General features: G+C 42.9%; 1 protein-coding gene across 1 annotated transcript in view; it reads left to right on the forward strand.

Annotated features, from left to right (window-relative positions):
* Positions 1 to 24,061, forward strand: part of LMNB2 (lamin B2) — a 49,378-nt gene extending 25,317 nt beyond the window's left edge. Inside the window, exons 10-12 of the mRNA XM_073636894.1 lie at positions 263 to 386; positions 15,538 to 15,638; positions 21,243 to 24,061. Coding sequence (XP_073492995.1) covers positions 263 to 386; positions 15,538 to 15,638; positions 21,243 to 21,284 — 267 coding nt within the window. The 3' untranslated portion in view covers positions 21,285 to 24,061. The remainder of the gene's footprint in view (positions 1 to 262; positions 387 to 15,537; positions 15,639 to 21,242) is intronic.

Genomic DNA, 24,061 nt, shown 5'->3' on the forward strand with positions numbered 1-24,061 from the left:
TTTCATCCCGGCCCAGTCTGCCTCTGCTGTGGGCCATACGGGTAAGTATAGATTTACTTTTCTATACACTGTATGGCCATAATAGAGGTCTGATATCTCCAAAGTGGTGACAGATTCCCTTTAAATTCAACCAATTCCAGCAGTTTATACCCTTTGAGAACTATAGTTCTCTGGTTAATTTCAGCTTCTTTAACTTTGTGCCAGGACCATTTTTTTCAGTTTTTAACTTTAATGTATACAATTCTGAATGATTCTGTCTCAGATATACAGTGCTGATGCAGGGGTTGCCCATAGCCCTCCTTCTGTCTTACTTTGGAAAAACCAGAGTTCTTGGGGAACAGACGGCAATATCCAAATCTCCCTGGTGAACAGTGATGAGGAGGCAAGTCTAAATAATATTATATACTGTAATAGGATGAAGTATAGAGAAATATTAATGTTTTTCTGTGAGTGTATCATAAATTGTCCGCATTTGTATCATCATGTAACAGCCATAACAAGACTACGGACATGGGTATCTAGTTGCACAATACTAACTTATTTGTGCTTTATAAAAATGTTTTTGTAACTTCCAAGTGAAGCTTCTACCCCTTTATTTTAAAGACTAATGACGGATATAGTACGTCATGAGAAGGTGGTAGTTCCCGCATCATGACTTGCTATACCAGTCATGTACTTCAACTCTCACTGTGTGAAAACACGGTGACTGCTCCGTGCCGACAGCACAATCCCTGATCGCTGTGACCGGTCAGTCAATCTGACTAACCGATCACCGCATGTGATTAGCAGCAGGTGCTAAAATAACTGTACTTTTCCGCTCGGCCTAGCTAACAGCCGAGCTCCTGCAGTAACAGCCAGGGCTGATGCCCATACGGATTAACCCTCTAGATGAAATCGATGGCGATCGCGACATTTAGAAGGTTGTGGGAGGGTGGGCTCCCACTCTCACCCCCATCAGCACCCTGCAACAAAATCAGAGGGATATGATGATTGTCATGGCACCCAGAGGTCAAACAACGACCTCCTGGTGGTGTGCCAGGTTCGGTGGCCTGTTAGACCCTACCAATCATCTGAATCACATATTTTGTAGATGGAAACCCCAATGTAAGTGCTTAGCGTAGAGCACATGATAAATGTGAACTGATCCAAAATGCCACCAATATAAGCTTCTACTCAATCCACAAAAAACAAGTCCCCACTCAGCTCTGTCATCTGTTAACAGAAATATAGGGGGTGTCCACATTACTGGTAGCACAAAGGCTCTGGAAAAGTGACATGGTTCACATCAAAAGAAATCCAGTGAAATCTGGACACTCCCTAATCCAAATGCCCCCTCCTCCTGAGCCCCAGTGTGCCTAAACCCAGTTAGCATCCACATGTTTGACTTTACAGTAGCAAGGAGAGCCCCCTTAATTTGAGGTGCGTGTCTCCAGAAACACAAGCTGGGCACTAAAATGTACAGGCACTACAATGGCATATTTGCATTTTCACTCTGTAACATCAACTGCTGCTTGTTTCTGGAAAACACACATGGAGTCAAAATTGTCACTACACATGTAGATGAATTCCCAGAGGGGTATAATTTCCAAATTGGGGTCAAATGAGGGAGATTCTGCTCTTCTAGCACTTACCGGTTCTTCAAATGGAGTCTGCAAACTATTCTAGAAAAAGCTGCGCTCCAAAAGTCAAAGGCTCTCCATTCTTCTAGAACAGTCGTTCTCAACTCCAGTCCTCAAGAGCCACCAACAGATCATGTTTTCAGGATTTCCTTAGTATCTTGAGGACTGGGGTTGAGAACCACTGTTCTAGAATCTCTCCGTCTGGCCAAATAGTATTGTATTTCTCGTTCACGAGAAATGGGTTAAAATGATCACATAATTTGTTGCACAATTCAAAATCTGGGGCTAAAACAACATTTTGGTGGTAAAAATGTAATTATTTTTCTTCACTGCCCAATGGTATAACATTTTGTGAAACACATGTGGTGTCAATATAATCACTGCACCGCTAGATGATTACATTTAAGAGGAGTGGGTTGTAAAATGACATCACTTATGGGGGGGGGGTTCTTGCTGTCCTGACACCTCAGAGGCTCTGCCAATGTGACATGGCACCCGCAAACCATTCCAGACAAATCTGCGCTCGACTATGGCGCTTCTTCCCTTCTGAGGCATAAAATTCTAAGTTTGAAAATTGCGAATTTTTCAAAAATGTATTTTTTTGTCAAATTTTTATATGTTCATAAATAAATGCAAATCGTATTGACCTAAATTTACAAGTAGGCATTATGTTCTATGTGTCACGGAAAAACAAGCTCTGAATCACTGGGGTACATTGAAGCTTTCCAGAGTTGCCTCATAAAGTGACCATGGGAAGATTTGAAAAATGACGCTTGATCACTAATGTACTTTTGGCTTTGTCCCTAAGGAGTTAAAATTGACTAAAATTATTACTAACCTGTAAAAACCCATCAACTCTGAAAACCTAAATATGTATACAGTATTTGTATATTACACTTGTGCAGAGCTATTCAAAAGTAACATTGGAAGAATTTTCACAATGTGCTCCACTGGTTTCTATTTTGATGGGAAGGATAGTGCTGTATGCTCTTTTGGCATTTGGACCAGAGCCTCCAATGCATATGTGAACAGTGCCTCAGTTCTGCTCTTTATCTCTTTAGCACTGTGATGGTATAGGGTATGTTCAGTTAGACTGTGGATATTGTAAGCCAAACCACCGACTCCACAGCAGTGGTAGGAGGAGCTTCACTACTGAGCGTGTACATAAAGTGCAGCACAGATACATCTCACTACTGAGCGTGTACATAAAGTGCAGCACAGATTCATCTCACTGCCTCACTACTGAGCGTGTACATAAAGTGCAGCACAGATTCATCTCACTACTGAGCGTGTACATAAAGTGCAGCACAGATTCATCTCACTGCCTCACTACTGAGCGTGTACATAAAGTGCAGCACAGATTCATCTCACTACTGAGCGTGTACATAAAGTGCAGCACAGATTCATCTCACTGCCTCACTACTGAGCGTGTACATAAAGTGCAGCACAGATTCATCTCACTACTGAGCGTGTACATAAAGTGCAGCACAGATTCATCTCACTGCTGAGCATGTACATAAAGTGCAGCACAGATTCATCTCACTACTGAGCGTGTATATAAAGTGCAGCACAGATTCATCTCACTACTGAGCATGTACATAAAGGGGAGCACAGATTCATCTCACTGCCTCAGTACTGAGCATGTACATAAAGTGCAGCACAGATTCATCTCACTGCCTCACTACTGAGCATGTACATAAAGTGCAGCACAGATTCATCTCACTGCTTCACTACTGAGCGTGTACATAAAGTGCAGCACAGATTCATCTCACTGCCTCACTACTGAGCGTGTGCATAAAGTGCAGCACAGATTCATCTCACTACTGAGCGTGTACATAAAGTACAGCACAGATTCATCTCACTGCCTCACTACTGAGCGTGTACATAAAGTGCAGCACAGATTCATCTCACTGCCTCACTACTGAGCGTGTACATAAAGTGCAGCACAGATTCATCTCACTGCCTCACTACTGAGCGTGTACATAAAGTGCAGCACAGATTCAACTCACTGCTGAGCATGTACATAAAATGCAGCACAGATTCATCTCACTGCCTCACTACTGAGCGTGTACATAAAGTGCAGCACAGATTCATCTCACTGCCTCACTACTGAGCGTGTACATAAAGTGCAGCACAGATTCATCTCACTGCCTCACTACTGAGCGTGTACATAAAGTGCAGCACAGATTCATCTCACTGCCTCACTACTGAGCATGTACATAAAGTGCAGCAGATTCATCTCACTACTGAGCATGTACATAAAGTGCAGCACAGATTCATCTCACTGCTTCACTACTGAGCGTGTACATAAAGTGCAGCACAGATTCATCTCACTGCCTCAGTACTAAAATATATAATCAAGGTTTCTCAGCAGGTGCATATTCACTAATAATTAAAGCTCCATGGCTAGCACCTAATGACATTTACTGTAGGCAAATCGCTAAACATACATATACAGCGAAGAAAAAATGCGATCGAAGCTACACAGCAGGTAGTTGATCATAAAATATAACTTTTAATAAATATATGATATAAGAAAAATACATCACATAAATTGACAAAAACAGTGCACAACGTACATAAAAAATATCTTAAAATACCATCATGCTCAATGGGCACAGAGGTCCACACGTGAGGCATCCACCAAAATATAATATAGATACTAGTATTCCTGTTCAACAGATCTCCAGTGTATATGTCCAAGTATCATTGGTGGTCAGCTAGTGCTGCCCAACTATATAACAAAATACCTATGTCTGTAACCATATAATATAGATACTAATATTACTGTTCAGCAGATCTCCAATATATATGTCCAAGTATCATTGGTGGTCAGCTAGTGCTGCCCAACTATATAACAAAATACCCATGTCTGTAACCATATAGTATAGAAATGGAGTCTACCTGGACAAAGAGCTGGCGGTGGAAAAGCTCACATGTGGACCGCGCGTCCACCCCGACGCGCGTTTTGGCGTTACCTTCTTCAGGGGGTGTGGTTGCAAACCGGGGGTGTGTCCTTAAAAGGCTATCGTTGGCCAATGGGAAGGTGTGGGCGGACATCTGATGACGCGCACGGCGTCTCCGCTGCCTCGGCAACCCGCGACGCCGGCGTCATGCAAAGGACCTCCCATAAGTCACGCGGGCCCACGTGACCCGCAGGTCCTAGCATAGAGACGCCAGGCAGCGCGAGCCAACCTCAGCAACGGAGAACGCCTGCACGTACCTGTCCTGAGTACCGCACCTTAAGTAAGACAATCTCAAGCCCAACTGGAGGTCCATATGAATACTGCCCACGGTATCCCAGGGACAATAAACAAAGATGTATGTGGCAAAATGTCCAATTGTAGGATAATGGTTACCCACATTCATCCAGTGGTAAAACATAATATAAGAATCTCCCACCAAAAGGAATATACACATGCATCACAATATATATCAATATAGGGACAATCTCACGCATAGCATGGGCCTCACTATATGTGTCAAATCGCTTCCGACATAGGCACACCATCACCGTATAGAATACTTATCAAATATACATGATCATAATAGACAAAATAGCATTATATATTAGTATAAAATGTATAATCACAGTAATATTGTGTCTATAGATTACAATAACAGTGTCATCCAATAAGTAGGGACAATAACCACCCACAAAAAGGACCCAGCCACACACATCACAATATACAATCACCTAGAGGGTAGGAAAGATACAAAAAAACAATAGTTCATTTAGACAAGGTTCACAATACAGAAGACAAGATATATAGGCCTTGGCGATTGCTGTACGACAATGTCATAAATCCTTCTTCTCCTCCACAAGCATTCGTCCATAGTAGAACGAATATAATACGGACACAGCCCACCAGAGAGAAAGTTCACAGACCAGAAAATGATGGATAAACTGTAAATAATATATAATAAAATTAGAATAAATAAAAACATAAAAATACAAATGATATGTACTAGGTAGAGAGAATATCAAAGAAACGGAGCGAAGCTGAGACTCTCATTCAGCCCATGTGGGTGTACAGTGCCCAATTTCCAGATCCATCTGGATTCTAGCTGGGCCAGACGTTGGCTAAGTCTACCTCCACGAATACCAATCCTCAAGGCGTCAATCCCCCTCACTCTCAGTAGTGAACTATCACAATTGTGGTAAAGTTTGAAATGTCGTGGTATCGTCCTGAGTGTGGAGGGATCCATACAGTCGACTGCCGCCGAAATCCCCAACACATGCTCCCTAACTCTTACTTTAAGTTGCCGTGTGGTTAAACCAACATAGATTAGTCCACATGGACATGTGGCATAGTAAATGATGAACCGTGAGGTACATGTAATACGACTTCTAATGACACAGGTCATAGTACCTGCGGCATTAGAAAAGGTATTAGTACATTCGATATTCGGACAGGCGACACAACGGCCGCATGGAAAACTTCCACACTCAGGACTAGACGCACCAAAAATTGTAGCGGTCCCAGATTGAAATTGATAATGGCTATGTACCAGACAGTCACGAAGATTTTTAGAACGGCGCACAGCAATAGATGGACGGTCTGAAAGAATTTTAGACAAAACAGGATCGACCAGAAGGATAGGCCAAGCCTTTGTCAAACATTCCCTCACACGACCAAATTGGCCATGATAGTCAGTTATAAATCTTGGTTTATCTACTGATTTTGAAATTTTTTTCTTATAGAGCAAATCGTGTCTGTTGGAATATTTGGCACGATGATATGCCCTTTTTACCATGCGTTTACTGTAACCCCTCTCATAGAATCTCTTTTTCAAATCTTCGGACTGTCTGGCAAAATCCGTATCATCTGAGCAGAGTCTGCGTAACCGCAGAAACTGTCCAATGGGAACAGACTGTATCACCCAAGGGGGGTGGGAGGATGACGCATGGAGTAGCATATTCGTGGAGGTATTTTTACGGTAGATATTTGTTTTTATAGAATTATCCTGATCTCTAGTTAGAGCCACATCCAGGAAATTCACCACATCCCTGTCCCATGTATAAGTAATACGTATATTCATGTCGTTCTCGTTAAGGGACTGCATGAATATCTTCAAGCCTTCAGTAGAACCCTGCCAGATCAGCAGAATGTCATCTATGTAGCGCGTCCAAAAAGGGACGTGGTTCATAGATGTCCGCTGATCCGGCAGGGAGAGGCCCCTCTCCCACAGCCCCAGGAACAGATTGGCGTAGGCTGGCGCAAATGCCGCCCCCATAGCTGTACCCTGGAGCTGCAGGTAGAAGGACCCCTTAAAAGTAAAAAAATTATGAGATAAAGAAAATTCCAGCAAGTCCATCACCAATTGAATCATGGCATTTTTTAAATTAGATGTTTGCAAAAAGAAGGCGCAGGCCCTCAGGCCATCAGAATGTTTAATGCTGGTGTACAGTGATTCAACATCAGCTGTCACCAGCATCATATCTGACTCCAAGTATAGCCCATCAACTCTCTTGAGAAGCTCACCTGTGTCTAGAAGAAATGATGGGAGACATTCTACCAGAGGTTGGAGCTTACTGTCAATCCACCGATTGACATTCTCTAGGAAATTCCCGGTCCCGGAAATAATAGGACGCCCAGGTGGAATGGACAGATCCTTGTGCACTTTAGGCAGCAGGTAAAATGTAGAGACTACAGGTTCGCTAACAAGTAGTGCCGAAGCCAGTTCCTCAGTAATGACTCCATTTGTCGTGGCTAGATTAATGATCTTAGATAATTGAAGGCAAAACGAAGTCAAAGGATTAAACGTCAAGCGTTTATAACAGGTCTTATTATTAAGTTGACTAAATGCCTCCCTTTCATACATGTCCTTAGGCCACAACACAATGTTGCCCCCTTTGTCAGCTGGCTTCAGCACTACATCTGGGAGGTCCCGAAGGACCCGAAGGCGCTCACGTTCCTGTCTAGTAAGATTATCCCTCTGTACATAACGCGGGATCTGCTCAAACTCCTTCGTGACTACCTGAACGAACAGATCTATATTAGCGCTTGTGGACAGTGGGGGAAATTTCTTAGACCTGACCCTAATCGATGCAGGGATCTTACCTCCTTCCTCCATATTGTGTTCACTAGAGAGTTCCTCCAAAGTGCGTAAAGCTATTTGTTCCTCCTCTGTTGGAAAAAGATCAAATTGTGCCTCATTAAAATAGTACTTCTTAAACAACAGAGTTCTCGCAAATAAATGGAGGTCCTTCACAGCTGAAAAAACATCAAAACTACTCTTAGGTGAGAAGGAGAGACCCCTGCTAAGTAGAGCCAAGTCAGTATCCGAAAGTACATATTTACTAAGGTTAATTACCTTATTGTCCCCACTGTCCACAAGCGGCTGTTTATACGGTCGACGTCTGTATGGGTGGAAATTTGTATCTCGTGTCCTCTTGAGATTCAATCCTGACCTCGTAATGATAGATGAGGACGTCATACTAGATGAGTCACTAAGAGATGAGATGGATGTAATAGACGAAGAGCGTTGTGCCATATGGGGTTGGATACTAAGTACTAAGCGTGTACATAAAGTGCAGCACAGATTCATCTCACTGCCTCAGTACTAAGCGTGTACATAAAGTGCAGCACAGATTCATCTCACTGCCTCAGTACTAAGCGTGTACATAAAGTGCAGCACAGATTCATCTCCCTGCCTCACTACTGAGCGTGTACATAAAGTGCAGCACAGATTCATCTCACTGCCTCACTACTGAGCGTGTATATAAAGTGCAGCACAGATTCATCTCACTACTGAGCATGTACATAAAGTGCAGCACAGATTCATCTCACTGCCTCACTACTGAACGTGTACATAAAGTGCAGCACAGATTCATCTCCCTGCCTCACTACTGAGCGTGTACATAAAGTGCAGCACAGATTCATCTCACTGCCTCACTACTGAGCGTGTATATAAAGTGCAGCACAGATTCATCTCACTACTGAGCGTGTACATAAAGTGCAGCACAGATTCATCTCACTGCCTCACTACTGAGCATGTACATAAAGTGCAGCACAGATTCATCTCACTGCCTCACTACTGAGCGTGTACATAAAGTGCAGCACAGATTCATCTCACTACTGAGCGTGTACATAAAGTGCAGCACAGATTCATCTCACTGCCTCAGTACTGAGCGTGTACATAAAGTGCAGCACAGATTCATCTCACTGCCTCAGTACTGAGCGTGTACATAAAGTGCAGCACAGATTCATCTCACTACTGAGCATATACATAAAGTGCAGCACAGATTCATCTCAACTAAAAGCCAAAATCCTTAGATCAGGAACAGAACAGACATTTATAGGACATTTCATAACTTTCCCAAATTCTTCTGAAAACATTTACACCACATACTGCATTGTACTACTGTACCCAATTTATTATATATTTTAGAAGTCTGACCATTTTATACCAATTCCACAGCCCTGTGTTCAATTGTGGATTTGATTGCCATAATCCTGAACAGCTGCAATACTCATGAATGCCCAATGCAACAATTAGTCATTCTTACTTTATTCTGTTTTTATTTAAAGGGAATCTGTCAGTAACATCAGTTTCACTTCAAGCACTCCCATTAACTTTTATTCCCCTAAGGCTGCGTGCCCACTATGCATTTTTCAAGCGTTTTTGCCGCGGAATTTCCGCATCGAAAAAGCTTAAACGCTTGGTAATACGTGCCCCATGTTCCCCAATGATAATCCGCATGTGCTGTGCACATTATGCGGAAATTTCCGCTGCGGATTATCATTGCGGAAAAATACGCAGCATGTCCATTAATTTTCCGGACACGCAGCGTAATTGCCGCCATTGACTTGCATTGAAATGCATATTATCCGTGTCAGCACATTTGCACACACGGATAATATGCGTTTCTATGTGCAGATGGTACCCGGGTTTGGAGAAGACGAGACTCTCATCCAGATCCGAGTACCATAGAACCTGTAAAAAAAAAAAAAAAAAAGAATTTAAAATAAAAAAATAAGATGTCCCCCGGTCTCCTGTACTATGCGTCCGGTGTGTTGTATGAGTCGCGGTGATGTGAGGACCTGCCATGACGTCATTTAGTCATGTGACAGGTCACGCGACCACTGACGTCGGCGGTCGCGTAACCTGTCACATGACTCAATGACGTCATCGCAGGTCCTTTCACACCACCGGGGAGACCGGACGGAGCGGAGAAAATACCGGGGGCCATCGGAAGGTAAGTATAATTTTTATTTTTTACCATTTTATTCTTTTCCAAGTGATGCTAAAATCGCTTGGAAAAGCTCTTGATAACCCACATGCGGAAATGCATGCAAAAACGCTTGACAAACGCTTCTACCTGGCTTGAAAAACGCATGTAAAATCCGCATGCATTTTTCCTGCCAGGGAGAAGAGGAAAAAATATGCAGCATTTCTGCATCGTGGGCACATAGCCTTAACCTGTGTAAATGCTAGGTGAGTATATTAATAAACCTACTCTACACTGTTGCCGCCTTCTCCAATATCTGAGTCACGTGACGATGATTCAGACTCCTCTGGATCATACTTCGCTCTATGAAGTGTTAGGCCTCGTTCACACATTGAGTAATTTGTCAGTATTTTATATCCGTATTTGTAAGCCAAAACCAGGAGTGGGTGATAAATACAGAAGTAGTGACTTGTTTCTATAATATTTTTCCTCTGATTGTTCCTCTACTGATGTAAAATACTGAACGTGTGAACATGGCCTTAGAAGAAGGCTCCATAGACTTGCATTGTAAAAGAAACTTCCAGCTGACTTAGTGAGCTGAATTGCTGTCAAGTGACTCAGAACAGGAGTGGAACGGCGCTGGATACTGGAGAAGACTGTTATAGGTGAGTATACCAATATACACTACTCAAAAAAAATAAAGGGAACACTTAAACAACACAATGTACAGTAACTCCAAGTCAGTAACACTTCTGTGAAATCTACCTGTCCAGTTATGAAGTAACACTGATTGTGAATCAATTTCTCCTGCTGTTGTGCAAATGGAACAGACAACTGGTAGAAATGATAGGATATTAGCAAGATACCCCCTATAAAGGAGTGGTTCTGCAGGTGGTGACCACAGCCCATTTCTCTGTTCTCATCCTTTTTGGCTGTTGTTTTGGTCACTTTTTCATTTTGCCATTGCTCTCACCCCTAGAGGTACAGGAGCATGAGGCGGTGTCTACAGTACAACCCACAGAAGTTGCTCAGGTAGTACAGTTCATCCAGGATGGCACATCAGTGCGAGCTGTGGCAAGAAGGCTAGCTATGTCTGTCAGCACAGTGTCCAGAGCAAGGAGCAGATACCAGTTGATGTGGAGGGGGCCATAGGAGGGCAACAACCCAGCAGCAGGACCGTTACCTCCTCCTTTGTGCAAGGAGGAACAGGAGGAGCACTGCCAGAGCCCTGCAAAATGACCTCCAGCAGGCCACAAATGTGCATGTGTGCACAAACGGTTAGAAACCGACTCCATGAGGGTGGTATGAGGGCCCGACGTCCACAGATGGGGGTTGTGCTCACAGCCCAACACCGTGCAGGACACTTGGCATTTGCCACAGAACACCAGGATTGGCAAAGTCGCCACTGGCGCCCTGTGCTCTTCACAGATGAAAGCAGGTTCACACTGAGCACATGTGACAGAGGCTGGAGACGCCGTGGAGAGTGATCTGCTGCCTGCAACATCCTTCAGCATGACCGTGGGTCAGTAATGGTGTGGGGTGGCATTTCTTTGGAGGGCCGCACAGCCTTCCATGTGCTCGCCAGAGGTAGCCTGACTGCCATTAGGTACCGAGATGAGATCCTCAGACCCCTTGTGAGACCATATGCTGGTGCGGTTGGCACTGGGTTCCTCCTAATGCAGGACAATGCCAGACCTCATGTGGCTGGAGTGTGTCAGCAGTTCCTGCAAGATGAAGGCATTGAAGCTATGGACTGGCCAGCCCGTTCCCCAGACCTGAATCCGATTGAGCACATCTGGGACATCATGTCTCGCTCCATCCACCAACGTCACATTGCACCACAGACTGTCCAGGAGTTGGCGGATGCTTTAGTCCAGGTCTGGGAGGAGATCCCACAGGAGACCATCCACAACCTCATCAGGAGCATGCCCAGGCGTTGTAGGGAGGTCATACAGGCACGTGGAGGCCACACACAATACTGAGCCTCATTTTGACTTGGTTTAAGGACATTACATCAAAGTTGGATCAGCCTGTAGTGTGTTTTTCCCCTTTAATTTTGAGGGTGACTCCAAATCCAGGCCTCCATAAATGTGATTTCCATTGATGCTTTTTGTGTGATTTTGTTGTCAGCACATTCAACTTTGTAGAGAACAAAGTATTCAATGAGAATATTTCATTCATTCAGATCTAGGATGTGGTATTTGAGTTCCCTTTACTTTTTTTGAGCAGTGTACTTACATTACACTGGCATTTACACAGGTTAAGCAAAGGAAAAAAAAAAGGTTAATGGGAGTGATTCTTTAACCCCTTCACGCTGTGGCCATTTTTCATTTTCGTTATTTTTTTTCCAAGAGCCATAACATTTTTTATTTTTCTGCCAATATAAACGTTTTAGGGCCTGTTTTTTTGCTTGATGAATTGTACTTTTCAATGACCACATTGATTTTACCATACAGGGTAATGGGGGGGAGTCCAAGTGCTGTGGAATTGCAAAAAAAAGTGCAATTCCATAATTGTTATTTATTTACCATATTCACTATATGATAACTGACCTGGCAATATGATTCTCCAGCTCAGTACAAGTACACAGATACTAAACATGTGTTGTGCTGTTAAAGGCATGTGATAGCTCAGCTCATATATCATGTGTTGGGAAAAAAAATGCGGGCCCAGCGTATGAGCCCGCATCAAAGTCAGGGACATAACATATGATGTAAATTTACAGAATCGTATAAAGTGAAAAGCATGGCAATATATAAGGCCCATAGTCCCAAATTTCAAGTTTATTGTATAACAAGAGATAATTAAAAAACAGTGGCAAAAAGCATTCAAAGGTAGATGTATAAACATATTAAATAGTAGGTCATGGGTGAGGACACAAAAGAACAAATAACAAAAGGACAATATTAATCCACAGTAAATGAGCTTCAAGTGTGATTAGTGTATGTCATCATTAGTCCGAATTAAATTTCCAAGAAAAACAAGTACATCATGTAATAGTATCATTATGCCACAAGATGGTGTTAGAGTGCAGAGAAAATTTCAATGATATGCTTAAGTCACTCAGAAGGTCTGTAGCCCCAGACTCTCATCAGGACAATCCTCCACATGGGTAAGCCATGTGACTATACTTGCTTTTTGTGGCCCTTTTCCCATTTTTGCATGTTGAAAAACCTCTTCTTTCTTTAAATATGCACAGACCTTCTTCTGAGTTGAAAAACCTCTTCTTTCTTTAAATATGCACAGACCTTCTTCTGAGTAACTTTAAGGGAACCTGTCATGTCACTTCTGTAACTTACACTGTCCCCAGGTCCATGTTAGTGATGCAATGTGCATCACTAACATGCTTTTCCCATGCAAATCACTGCTATAGTGACTTGCTAAAAGCACTTTATATAATAACTTACTTGCTCGTACAGTCATAGGGGTGTTCTTTCTGTATTCTGTCAGCCTGGTCGCCGGCCTTTGAATTTGAATGTTTATTTATTCAATGTTTATTGAATGTTTATTCCACTCTTGTGCAGTTTCAATATGTTTACCAGCGTTCTGTCTCTTTCCCCTATTGCGCAGGCAATGTGTAATGCGCTTGCGCATTGTGAATGGGGTCCCCGCGCATGCACCGTTTCGCGCATTGACTCCTGCGCATGCACTCAAGTCAGTGAAGCTGTGAGCTAAACACATCTTCACTGCGCACGTGCGGGACCCCATTCACAATGTGCAAGCGCATTACACATTACTTGCTCAATGGGGGAAAAAGACAGAACGCTGGTAAACGCATTGAAACTGTGCAAGCGTGGAATAAACATTCAAATTCAATGGGCGGCGACCAGGCTGACTGAATACAGAAAGGAACACCCCTATGACTGTACGAGCAAGTAAGTTATAAGTATATAAAGAGCTTTTGGCAAATGACTATAGCAGTGATTATCATGGAAAAAGCATGTTAGTGATGCACATTGCATCAGTAATTGTGACCTGGGGGCAGTGTAAGTTACAGAAGTGACATGACAGGTTCCCTGTAAGCATATCATTGAAATTTTCTCTGCACTCGAACGCCATCTTGTGGCATAATGATACTATTACATGCTGTACTTGTTTTTCTTGGACTAATGATGACATACACTAATCACACTTGATGCTCATTTACTGTGGATTAATATTGTCCTTTTGTTATTCTGTTCTTTTGTGTCCTCACCCATGACCTACTATTTTATGTTTATACACCTACCTTTGAATGTTCTTTGGCACTGTTTTTAATTATCTCTTGTTATACAATAAGTTTAATATGCTTTATTCAAGAATTTGGATATGATTCATCATTTGGGGATTATTTATGCCATGTTTCTGTAGGAGTTATATGATGTAAATCTACGTCATGTGTCGTGAAAGGTTTAAAGGGAATCTGTCACCATGCTTTTGCTACCTAATCTGAGAGCAGCATAATGTATGGGCAGAGACCCTGATTCCTTGGATGTCACTTACTGGGCTGCTTGCTGTAGTTTTTATAAAATTATTGTTGTATCGACAGGATATGATTATTAGAGGACTATCCTGCTTCCAGATAGTCCAGCCGCGTCCCCACCACTGATTGGCAGCTTTTTGTGTACACTGTGCATAAACAGAAAGCTGCCAATCAGTGGTGTGGGCGGGGTTATACCGCGCTCCGCATTCAGAGCACTACAAGATCTGTAGCAGATAACCATTTTTAATCAAACCTGCATCACCCAGTAAAATGATTACATTACACAATCATTACTGTGCCCCTACATCATGCTGTTCTCACATGGGGTAGCAAACACCTGGTGACAGTTTCCCTTTTAAGGGGTTAGAATCGGCTAATCAGAGGTTACCTTTGGGAATGACAGCGTGTAAGAAGCCGCTACCTCCTAAGTTTGTTTCTCAGCTCGTCACTAGCTTCTCCAGCTCAGCTCGATTGATGTGTCACTGCCTGAGTGATTTCAGCAGCCTGGCAAAGAAATAAGACTGTCCGCCATCAATCAAGCTAAACAGCCTAGTTCTGGGCGGGGGAAAAACCATGGGAAGTGCTCTGTGACGCCAATAGCACTTAATGTCTAATTTACGTATTCGTGGAAATGTTAATTTCATTTAAATAAAGAATTTGGCTGCTGGTAATCAATAGATGGTACTTATAGGCCCCCAAGTCTCACTTCTGCACTCACTGTTAGGCCACAGCCACACTATCAGTATTTTGTCAGTATTGTTTCTCAGGAGTGGGAGCCAAAACCAGGAGTGGATGATAAATGCAGAATTGGTGACTTGTTTCTATTATACCTTTTCTCTGATTGTTCCTCACCGGGTTTTGGCTCCCACTCCTGAGAAAAAATACTGAGCGAATACTGACCAAATACTGATAGTGGGGCTGTGGCCATAAGATTATTGACATAACATTAACCCTAGTGTGTACTTTCTAATTCCTTGAGCTATAGAATTTCAATGAAAGAGATTCCCAAAAAAAAATATTGAGCAGGATAGGATGTCTTTCAGCATTGCAGAGTGACCTTCATACTGGTAAATTACTGTATCGCAGAGATTTATTTGGTTTTGCTTTACTAAGTTGCTTGACTGGCTTTTCCCTTTAATACTTCGTGTAGAAGTTAAAGTCCAGGGTTTTCTTCTCCATATGTGTAATGATGGTTTAGATTGATTCTGGAATAATACAAGTTTAGTTAATCTCAGTATTTTTTTTTTTAATAATTATATCCTCATTTATTCATAAGGAAGTAGCTGTTAGAACTGTAACAAAGACCGTGGTGTCCACTGTTGAAGAAGATGGAGAGGATGAAGAAGCTGATTTTGGGGAGGAAGATCTATTTCACCAGCAGGTAACCTTGACATACCCATTTATATACAGCATACTGTCAAGCTGGACAGGGGGGATCCAGTCACTGCTCACTGTGTTTTAAGGTGTAATGTTAGTCAGAAATTGGGAGGACACTTGTTTGTACTGGGAGATGGGATGCAGATAAACAATGAAAAGGTAAAAATGTACATACAGCTGGCATCTCTGGGAAAATAGGCAGTGAGAGATTGCTGACTGTAAAAGGGTCATCCAATTCAGCACCTCCTTTACACCAATCAGCCCTCAATACAAGAACAAATGGAAGCTAGACACGAGCCTATACATGGCAATCCTCCATTCTTTAAATGTTGCTCCATGGATTTAAAGGGGCTTTATCACAATAAAGAAATGCATCTCATCTAATGGATATTGGAAAAATAATACACTCCCCAAATAAGTCAATACCAGACATTTGAGAAATACAGGTGCTTCTCACTAAATTAGAATATCATCAAAAAGTTAATTTTTATTCGGTCGTCCATGACAGCACCATGTGAGAGAGAGGATCCGCCTATCAAGGACAGGAAACCTAAAGGTTAAAAAGGGCGGCCCTCTCTTTCCGCCTCAGTTTAGTTTTCCTGTCCATGATGGGGGACCTTGCAGGCTTACCTGCAGAAGATGGACTCCTGTCCCAGAGAGGGCCACAGCAGGTGGTTGGAGCCGGTCCGTCCCGGTCCTCTGGAGACGCCACGGCAGGGCTCATGGGGGCGCCTCCGTGAGCGTTGCGGCAGGCGCGACATCGCCTCACGGGAGGTAGATGTCCGCCAGGTGTGGGGCCGCTAGCGGGCTCTTCCCCCCATCGCTACCGCTTGCAGGAGATCCAGGTCGCGCCGGCGGCGCACGTGACGGGCGCGACCTTCTGACACGACTTCCGGTGCGCCGGGCAGGAAGCCCTGTGACGTCACCGGAAGGGGTGGGGCTCGTTTGAATTTTTTGGCGCGAGTAGCTGAACGCCGGGGGATTGAGGACGTGGCGGCGAGTAGCCCACCTGGATCCCACCTGGACCTGGGGAGAAAGACCAAGGAGCAGGTAACGCCCTCCTGGGTAAAAAAAAAAAAAAAAAAAAAGGAAACACACACCCACACATGGTACCGGTATGGCCAGTATATAAAGGGTCTGGTAACATACAGAGGTGCTTCCCAGCCCATTCTTACATTGTAAGCTATGGAAGATTCACAGGAGCTGTCACCTAGGCAACAACATCTGCTGCAGGAGCAGCCCTCTGGGGAGCCCTCACAACTAGTGGCACAGCGTCATTCCCGGCTAGGGTCTGGTCGTACAACTAGAAGAGCTACCACTAAGAGCAGGAAGGACGGTCCGGTGCGGCGTGATTCCTCGCCATGCATGCTGGATTCTTCTGCTTCTACGGTACCGAAGGTTCTGTGGGGTGAGTGGAATCTTCGTGAAAGTTCTACTAATGTTTCCTCCTTCTTTCTATCTATGACTTTCTTTTACAGCAAGAAATGTTCCTCGAAGTCCAAGCACAGAGAGTGTGCCTTATGCAGCTGTCCACTCCCTGATTCTTATAGCAAAAGGTTGTGTCAGCTTTGTATCAGCAAAATGATATCGGAGGAGACCCCAGATTTTTCCCTAGGCCTAAGAACTTTAATAAGGGAAGAAATAGGCAAAGCATTGCAAGGTTCAGAGTCTGGGCATATTCCTCAAGAAACCCAGCCGGGTTCAGACTCTGAGCTATCGGTCGCTTCCTCCTCCGCCTTCTCTTCCTCTGATAGTGAGCCAGATAGACAGTGCTTCTCCCTGAAGGAGGTCGATGCCCTAGTAAAAGCCGTCCGATCTACAATGGGGATAGTGGACTCGAGGGTAGAGAAGTCAGCTGAGGATGTTATGTTTGGTGGTCTGGGGCTAAAGAAGAGAAGGGTCTTTCCAGTAAATTCAAGGGTGAAAGACCTCATTGATAAGGAGTGGAGAAAGCCTGACAAGAAGGGTAGTGTTCCTCCATCCTTTAAAAGGAAATATCCGTTTGAGGATGCTATGTATTCCTCCTGGTTAAAAGCACCCAAGCTGGATGTTGCGGTTACTAAAGCAGCGAAAAGAACTTCCCTCCCGTTCGATGATATGGGTGCATTGAGAGACCCCCTAGACAGACGGGCTGATACTTTCCTGAAAGGGGCATGGGAGACAGCTGCGGGAGCACTGAGACCAACAGTAGCCGCTACCTGTACGTCCAGAGCCCTGATGGTGTGGCTTGAACAGCTAGACAGTCAGTTGAAGGATGGGACTTCTAGGAAAGACATTATTTCTTCCCTTCCACTGTTTCAGGGGGCGGCAGCTTTTCTTGCTGATGCATCTGTGGACTCGGTGAGGTTGGCAGCAAAGTCAGCAGCACTGTCAAATGCGGCTCGGCGAGCCTTGTGGATTAAAAGCTGGCCAGGGGATTTACAGACTAAGTCCAGACTGTGTACAATCCCGTGTGAAGGGGTATACCTCTTTGGTCAGACCATGGACGACTTATTGGAGAAAGCGGGGGACCCTAAGAAGGGGTTTCCATCAGTTCCTCTACCCTCCTTTAAGAGATTGTTCCGGAAGAGGAAATTTTTCCGGAAGAGATATTTCAGGGAGCAAGACAAGTCTGATGAAAGAGGTCGAAAAGGTCCCACATCCGGCACCGATAGCTGATCGGCGGGGGTGCCGGATGTGGGACCCCGGCCGATCATACATTGATGCCCATCAATGTGAAAGTAGTGACAACTCCTTTAACAGAAATAACCACTTGAAATATATCACTCTGTTTGTAATGACTATATACAGTTAGGTCCATATATATTTGGACAGAGACAACATTTTTCTAATTTTGGTTCTAGACATTACCACAATGAATTTTAAACAGAACAATTCAGATGCAGTTGAAGTTCAGACTTTCAGCTTTCATTTGAGGGTATCCACATTAAAATTGGATGAAGGGTTTAGGAGTTTCAGCTCCTTAACATGTGCCACCCTGTTTTTTAAGGGACCAAAAGTAATTGGACAGATTAAATAATTGTAAATAAAATGTTCATTTCTAGTACTTGGTTGAAAACCCTTTGTTGGCAATGACTGCCTGAAGTCTTGAACTCATGGACATCACCAGACGCTGTGTTTCCTCCTTTTTGATGCTCTGCCAGGCCTTCACTGCGGTGGTTTTCAGTTGCTGTTTGTTTGTGGGCCTTTCTGTCTGAAGTTTAGTCTTTAACAAGTGAAATGCATGCTCAATTGGGTTGAGAGCAGGTGACTGACTTGGCCATTCAAGAATATTCCACTTCTTTGCTTTAATAAACTCCTGGGTTGCTTTGGCTTTATGGTTTGGGTCATTGTCCATCTGTAGTATGAAACGACGACCAATCAGTTTGGCTGCATTTGGCTGGATCTGAGCACACCGTATGGCTCTGAATACATCAGAATTCATTCGGCTGCTTCTGTCCTGTGTCACATCATCAATAAACACTAGTGACCCAGTGCCACTGGCAACCATGCATGCCCAAGCCATCACACTGCCTCCGCCGTGTTTTACAGATGATGTGGTATGCTTTGGATCATGAGCTGTACCACGCCTTCGCCATACTTTTCTCTTTCCATCATTCTGGTAGGTTGATCTTGGTTTCATCTGTCCAAAGAATGTTCTTCCAGAACTGTGCTGGCTTTTTTAGATGTTTTTTTAGCAAAGTCCAGTCTAGCCTTTTTTATTCTTGATGCTTATGAGTGGCTTGCACCGTTCAGTGAACCCTCTGTAGTTACTTTCATGCAGTCTTCTCTTTATGGTAGATTTGGATATTGATACGCCTACCTCCTGGAGTGTTGTTCACTTGGTTGGCTGTTGTGAAGGGGTTTCTCTTCACCATGGAGATTATTCTGCGATCATCCACCACTGTTGTCTTCCGTGGCGCCCAGGTCTTTTTGCATTGATGATTTCACCAGTGCTTTCTTTCTTTCTCAGGATGTACCAAACTGTAGATTTTGCCACTCCTAATATTGTAGCAATTTCTCGGATGGTTTTTTTCTGTTTTTGCAGCTTAAGGACGGCTTGTTTCACCTGCATGGAGAGCTCCTTTGACCGCATGTTTACTTCACAGCAAAACCTTCCAAATGCAAGCACCACACCTCAAATCAGCTCCAGGCCTTTTATCTGCTTAATTGAGAATGACATAACGAAGGGATTGCCCACACCTGTCCATGAAATAGCCTTGGAGTCAATTGTCCAATTACTTTTGGTCCCTTTAAAAACAGGGTGGCACATGTTAAGGAGCTGAAACTCCTAAACCCGTCATCCAATTTTAATGTGGATACCCTCAAATGAAAGCTGAAAGTCTGAACTTCAACTGCATCTGAATTGTTTTGTTTAAAATTCATTGTGGTAATGTCTAGAACCAAAATTAGAAAAATGTTGTCTCTGTCCAAATATATATATGAACCTAACTCTAATGAGTTTCACTTTTTGTATTGAAGAACTGAAATTAACTTTTTGATGATATTCGAATTTAGTGAGATGCACCTGTATATTAGAAAAGGGTATTCCGCTCACTCTTGAAGGATTCCCAAAAGGATTCATGCAGCGGAGGCCAGGATCCCGTCTGCTGGATGTAGAAGCAAGGTGCACAAGTAGAAGTAAAGGTCCAGCTCTCGCATAAAATTCAATTCTTTATTGCAGTAGTTAAAAGCTATGGCATTGTTGGGACATACCAATGGGGTGTAGTTGGAGGTAGGAAGGTGCAAAAGAATTGTGAACACTGAATGCATTCAAACACTGTGTGTTCTTAGACTGTTTAGTTGAAAAGGAAAAAAAAAAAGGGTGGGTTTTTAAATCACCACAGTAATTCACATAACAGCCTAATTATGTCACATTTGTGGTATGGTAGAAGAAATAAGAACAAAAATAATACACTTCCCAAAAAAGTCCATACTAGACATGTACCTTTTTTGCCTACATTAGCAGGCATACCTACACTTATGTGATCAGTGGTCTTATAATTGCCTTCTAACCGTGTATTTTGTCCACCAGCTGGCTTCTCCTGCTGTGGCTGAGCATGCACAGATGATATTTGTAGTATTCAGCTGAAGAGCACATATATCCATAGTATGGTCCCGGGCAGACAGCAGAGTTCTCATAGCTGACTCAGATGTGAGGCTGAGCCCGCCAATGACCGGTGTAACCAGAGCTGATGACAGTGTGATGCAGACACAGGGCGATGTTGTATGCAGCTGTCTTCCTGTACTATGGCCAAAGGCAGCCGGTGATCTGTGACTCCTGGCTTGTACAGTAACTGTAGAAGAGATTGCTGCGGGCTCGCGGCCATAATGCCCACTGACAGATGCATAGTTCTTGCGGTGTGCCTGCATCATATGAATGCTGTGACTGGCACGTCATTGTACGCAGCACTCTATGCCAGTCAGAGCATTCATATGATGCAGGCACACAGATCGCTTCTTCAGTTTCTGTGAGTACAAGCTTGCAGGCTTAATTTTTTATATACTCAGAAAAAATAAAACTCAAAGGTACTTCTTTTGGGATAGGCATTAACATTAGTTGTATGCATATTTCTTTCTGGTAAGTGCTCCTTGCTATAACACTTGTTAAATTCCTGTCTTTATACAGGGTGATCCTCGTACAACATCCACTGGCTGTTACCTGATGTAGCCAGTCTCTCCAGTGTTTTCTGCCAGAGTTGCTATTTTTATACCTTTTAGGCATTGTTTAGTTGCACATATAAGGAGCAAACTACTGCCAGACATGTTTGCTAAGGGTTTTTTTGTGTGTTTTTATTTTTTTTATATATGTATACTATGATTATTGTTCTCTCTGTGGTTTGATTAACACTACACCTCTTAATGAGGGTGCAAGTTTAAGTTTTAGCTTTCATATGGGAGAACTCTTGTGAAGGAAAAAGTTATAATGTGTGGCTTGTATGCACAAAATGATGTTTTATGGTTAATTTTACAGTTGACTGACAACTTACTTTTAACGTTTGATACATTTTATAGTATTGCATAAATCTACTTGGAGGTATTCTACAAATGAGAGAATATTCACATTGGTTTACAATCAGTGGCTACTTATTTTGGCCATGTAGTCTACCTCTGTTGTAGATTATCTTGACAAGTAGGAATGACCAAATGTAAGCATTATAAGTGTGAAGTATTCTGCTTTGCTTTCTGGCACATATGATTACAACCTTTTTGTTTCCAAAATTCTTCGCCTGTACAATTACCGCCCAGTTATGTGTCATAACCGGTAGACAGATACACGCCACTGTTTGCCCTGGGTGCAAGAGTAGGATATCGCCCTGTGATATAGACAGTAGAAGAACCCCAGTACTCCAGTAATGCAAATTTGGAAAACTCTATTGTCCAGGAAATCCAAAATGAAACACATGATGTTTCGGTTCGTAGCCTCGGACCTTTGTTGGACATATAGGTTAAGCAGAATATTCTGAAAAATTGGCAATCAGATGAGCGCCATTCTCAAGCGATGGACGTCACATCTAGAAACTGCTTGAGGCTATAGCCCGAAATGTCACGTTGGTTATTTTATATCGCCTGCACATTATCTTCTAAATCTGCATTACTGGAGGCTGAGATTTTTCCATGGTCTGTGTGCCTGATAGTCATATAAAGATATGTTGTCACATAATGTGTTGCTGTAAAAGGGATTATCCAGGACTTGTGTATTTTATTTCTTATAGGGCTAAGAACTCACACGCAGGGCAGAAAGTTATTAACTACTCCCCTGTTATGGCCGGTGCCAGTCTGTGCTGGCTCAGCGCTCAGACCGCTCCTGCTGACGTTTCTGCAAAGTGTCCGTTTCTCTTGCGCTGTTATCTGTTGATGGGGCATGATGCTTGCAGTGTCGACCCATCGACAGAGCAGACTGGAAAAGGAAGAACTGCTCTCTTGTCATCATATAAAGCAGCAGAATTGCTGGCTAGAGCGGTCCACGAACACTGATCTGGCAGAGATTGGCTTCGGGAAGAACAGCAAGTTCTGTAAGTTCTTATCCCTATAACAAAAAAATACAAAAGTCCTGGATAACCCCTTAAAATTGTGCCCATGTATAACTAGTGGATTCAACTGCACCTGTTTGCAAGCGCCCTAAAAAAATGTTAGAAAACTAAAGGGTGCAATGTAGATTTTCACTTTTTTTTTTTTTTCTTATTGTTAAGAGATCTTGGCATTCTGTAGATTGGCAGAAAGGGCAATGAAAGTGGTCAATTGTGTTTTCTAAATCTTGAAATACAAAAAAGAACTTAAAATTTACCTAAAGATTTACCAACCTGCATTTAAGAGAAGTCCCGTTACCATGATGTTTCAGCAGAGTTTTTTTCTGTTGAGTAACCAGTGTCACGAAGAGTCATATTGGGACCTTTATAAAGCCTATAACTAACTATGATTAACAGCTGGCAGTCCAAGAGATGGGCTTTGTATAAGGAGGAGTATTGCATCCAGTATATTTTACTTGAACAAGGACACTCTGCTTCAGAACACCAGACGAATAAACTTTGTGCTAATACTCTCTAAAAGGGAACCTGTGAGCTGATTTGTGCTGCACAGGCCACAGGCAGGTGCACGTTCAACACCTATGTGTTACTGTGAAACCATGTAAGAGATATGCATATGAGTGTGGCCGGGAACCAGGTGACTAGTCCAAGAGGAAGGTCCCCACCCCTCAGCAGAGTACCAGGTGTCTCACAGACTTGTGAGCTGAGCGGATTGGAAGAAGCCTGCTGGGACATGCATTTTAAACAAGTCATCTTGAAGTGCGTTTCAGAGTAAATCCGAGATGTTTATGATGTTAGAGCTGGTCTCTAATTCACGTTGCCTGTAGTTCAGGCCGCATTCATTGGCTGACAGGTTCCCTTTAACTTAGTCCCAGAGTTGAAATCCTATGGAAGTCACTTTCTAGATGTGTTTCCATTTACTGTATTGCATCCAGAGACTCGGTGTACACATGGATTTGAAACAGACCTCCACTTCACGACTAGGTTACTAAGTTTATTCGTCCTGTTATGAAGGTAATTGGTTTTTGCTTCAGTCTTAAGCAACACCTTATTATAGTGAACTGCTCCCCTGATTTAAAAAAATATATATATATATATATATATATATATTTAATCTTATTAGATTTCATGGCAGCCCACACTTAAATTACCAGTGCTGCAGGGATTACAGTTTAATTGTCTATGCAAAAAAGTTGGTGACTATTGAAAATAAGTATTGTGTACTAAATATCTGTAATGCTTTGGAGAAGGAGGTTTTTCTATGTAATGATGTGCATCTTGTAATTTTCAGTTCAGTGATCAGGGAAGAAAAGCATATCCTACCTGAATAAACAATGTTTTGTTACTATGTCGAGGCAGAATTGATCCATACTTACTGTCAATAACATGAAAAACTGCAATAAATGTTTCTATTCAAGCA

Source organism: Phyllobates terribilis, unplaced genomic scaffold (assembly GCF_046119375.1).
Source record: "Phyllobates terribilis strain yellow unplaced genomic scaffold, ASM4611937v1 Scaffold_1__5_contigs__length_1240528914, whole genome shotgun sequence".
In the NCBI taxonomy this organism is placed as follows: Eukaryota; Metazoa; Chordata; class Amphibia; order Anura; family Dendrobatidae; genus Phyllobates; species Phyllobates terribilis.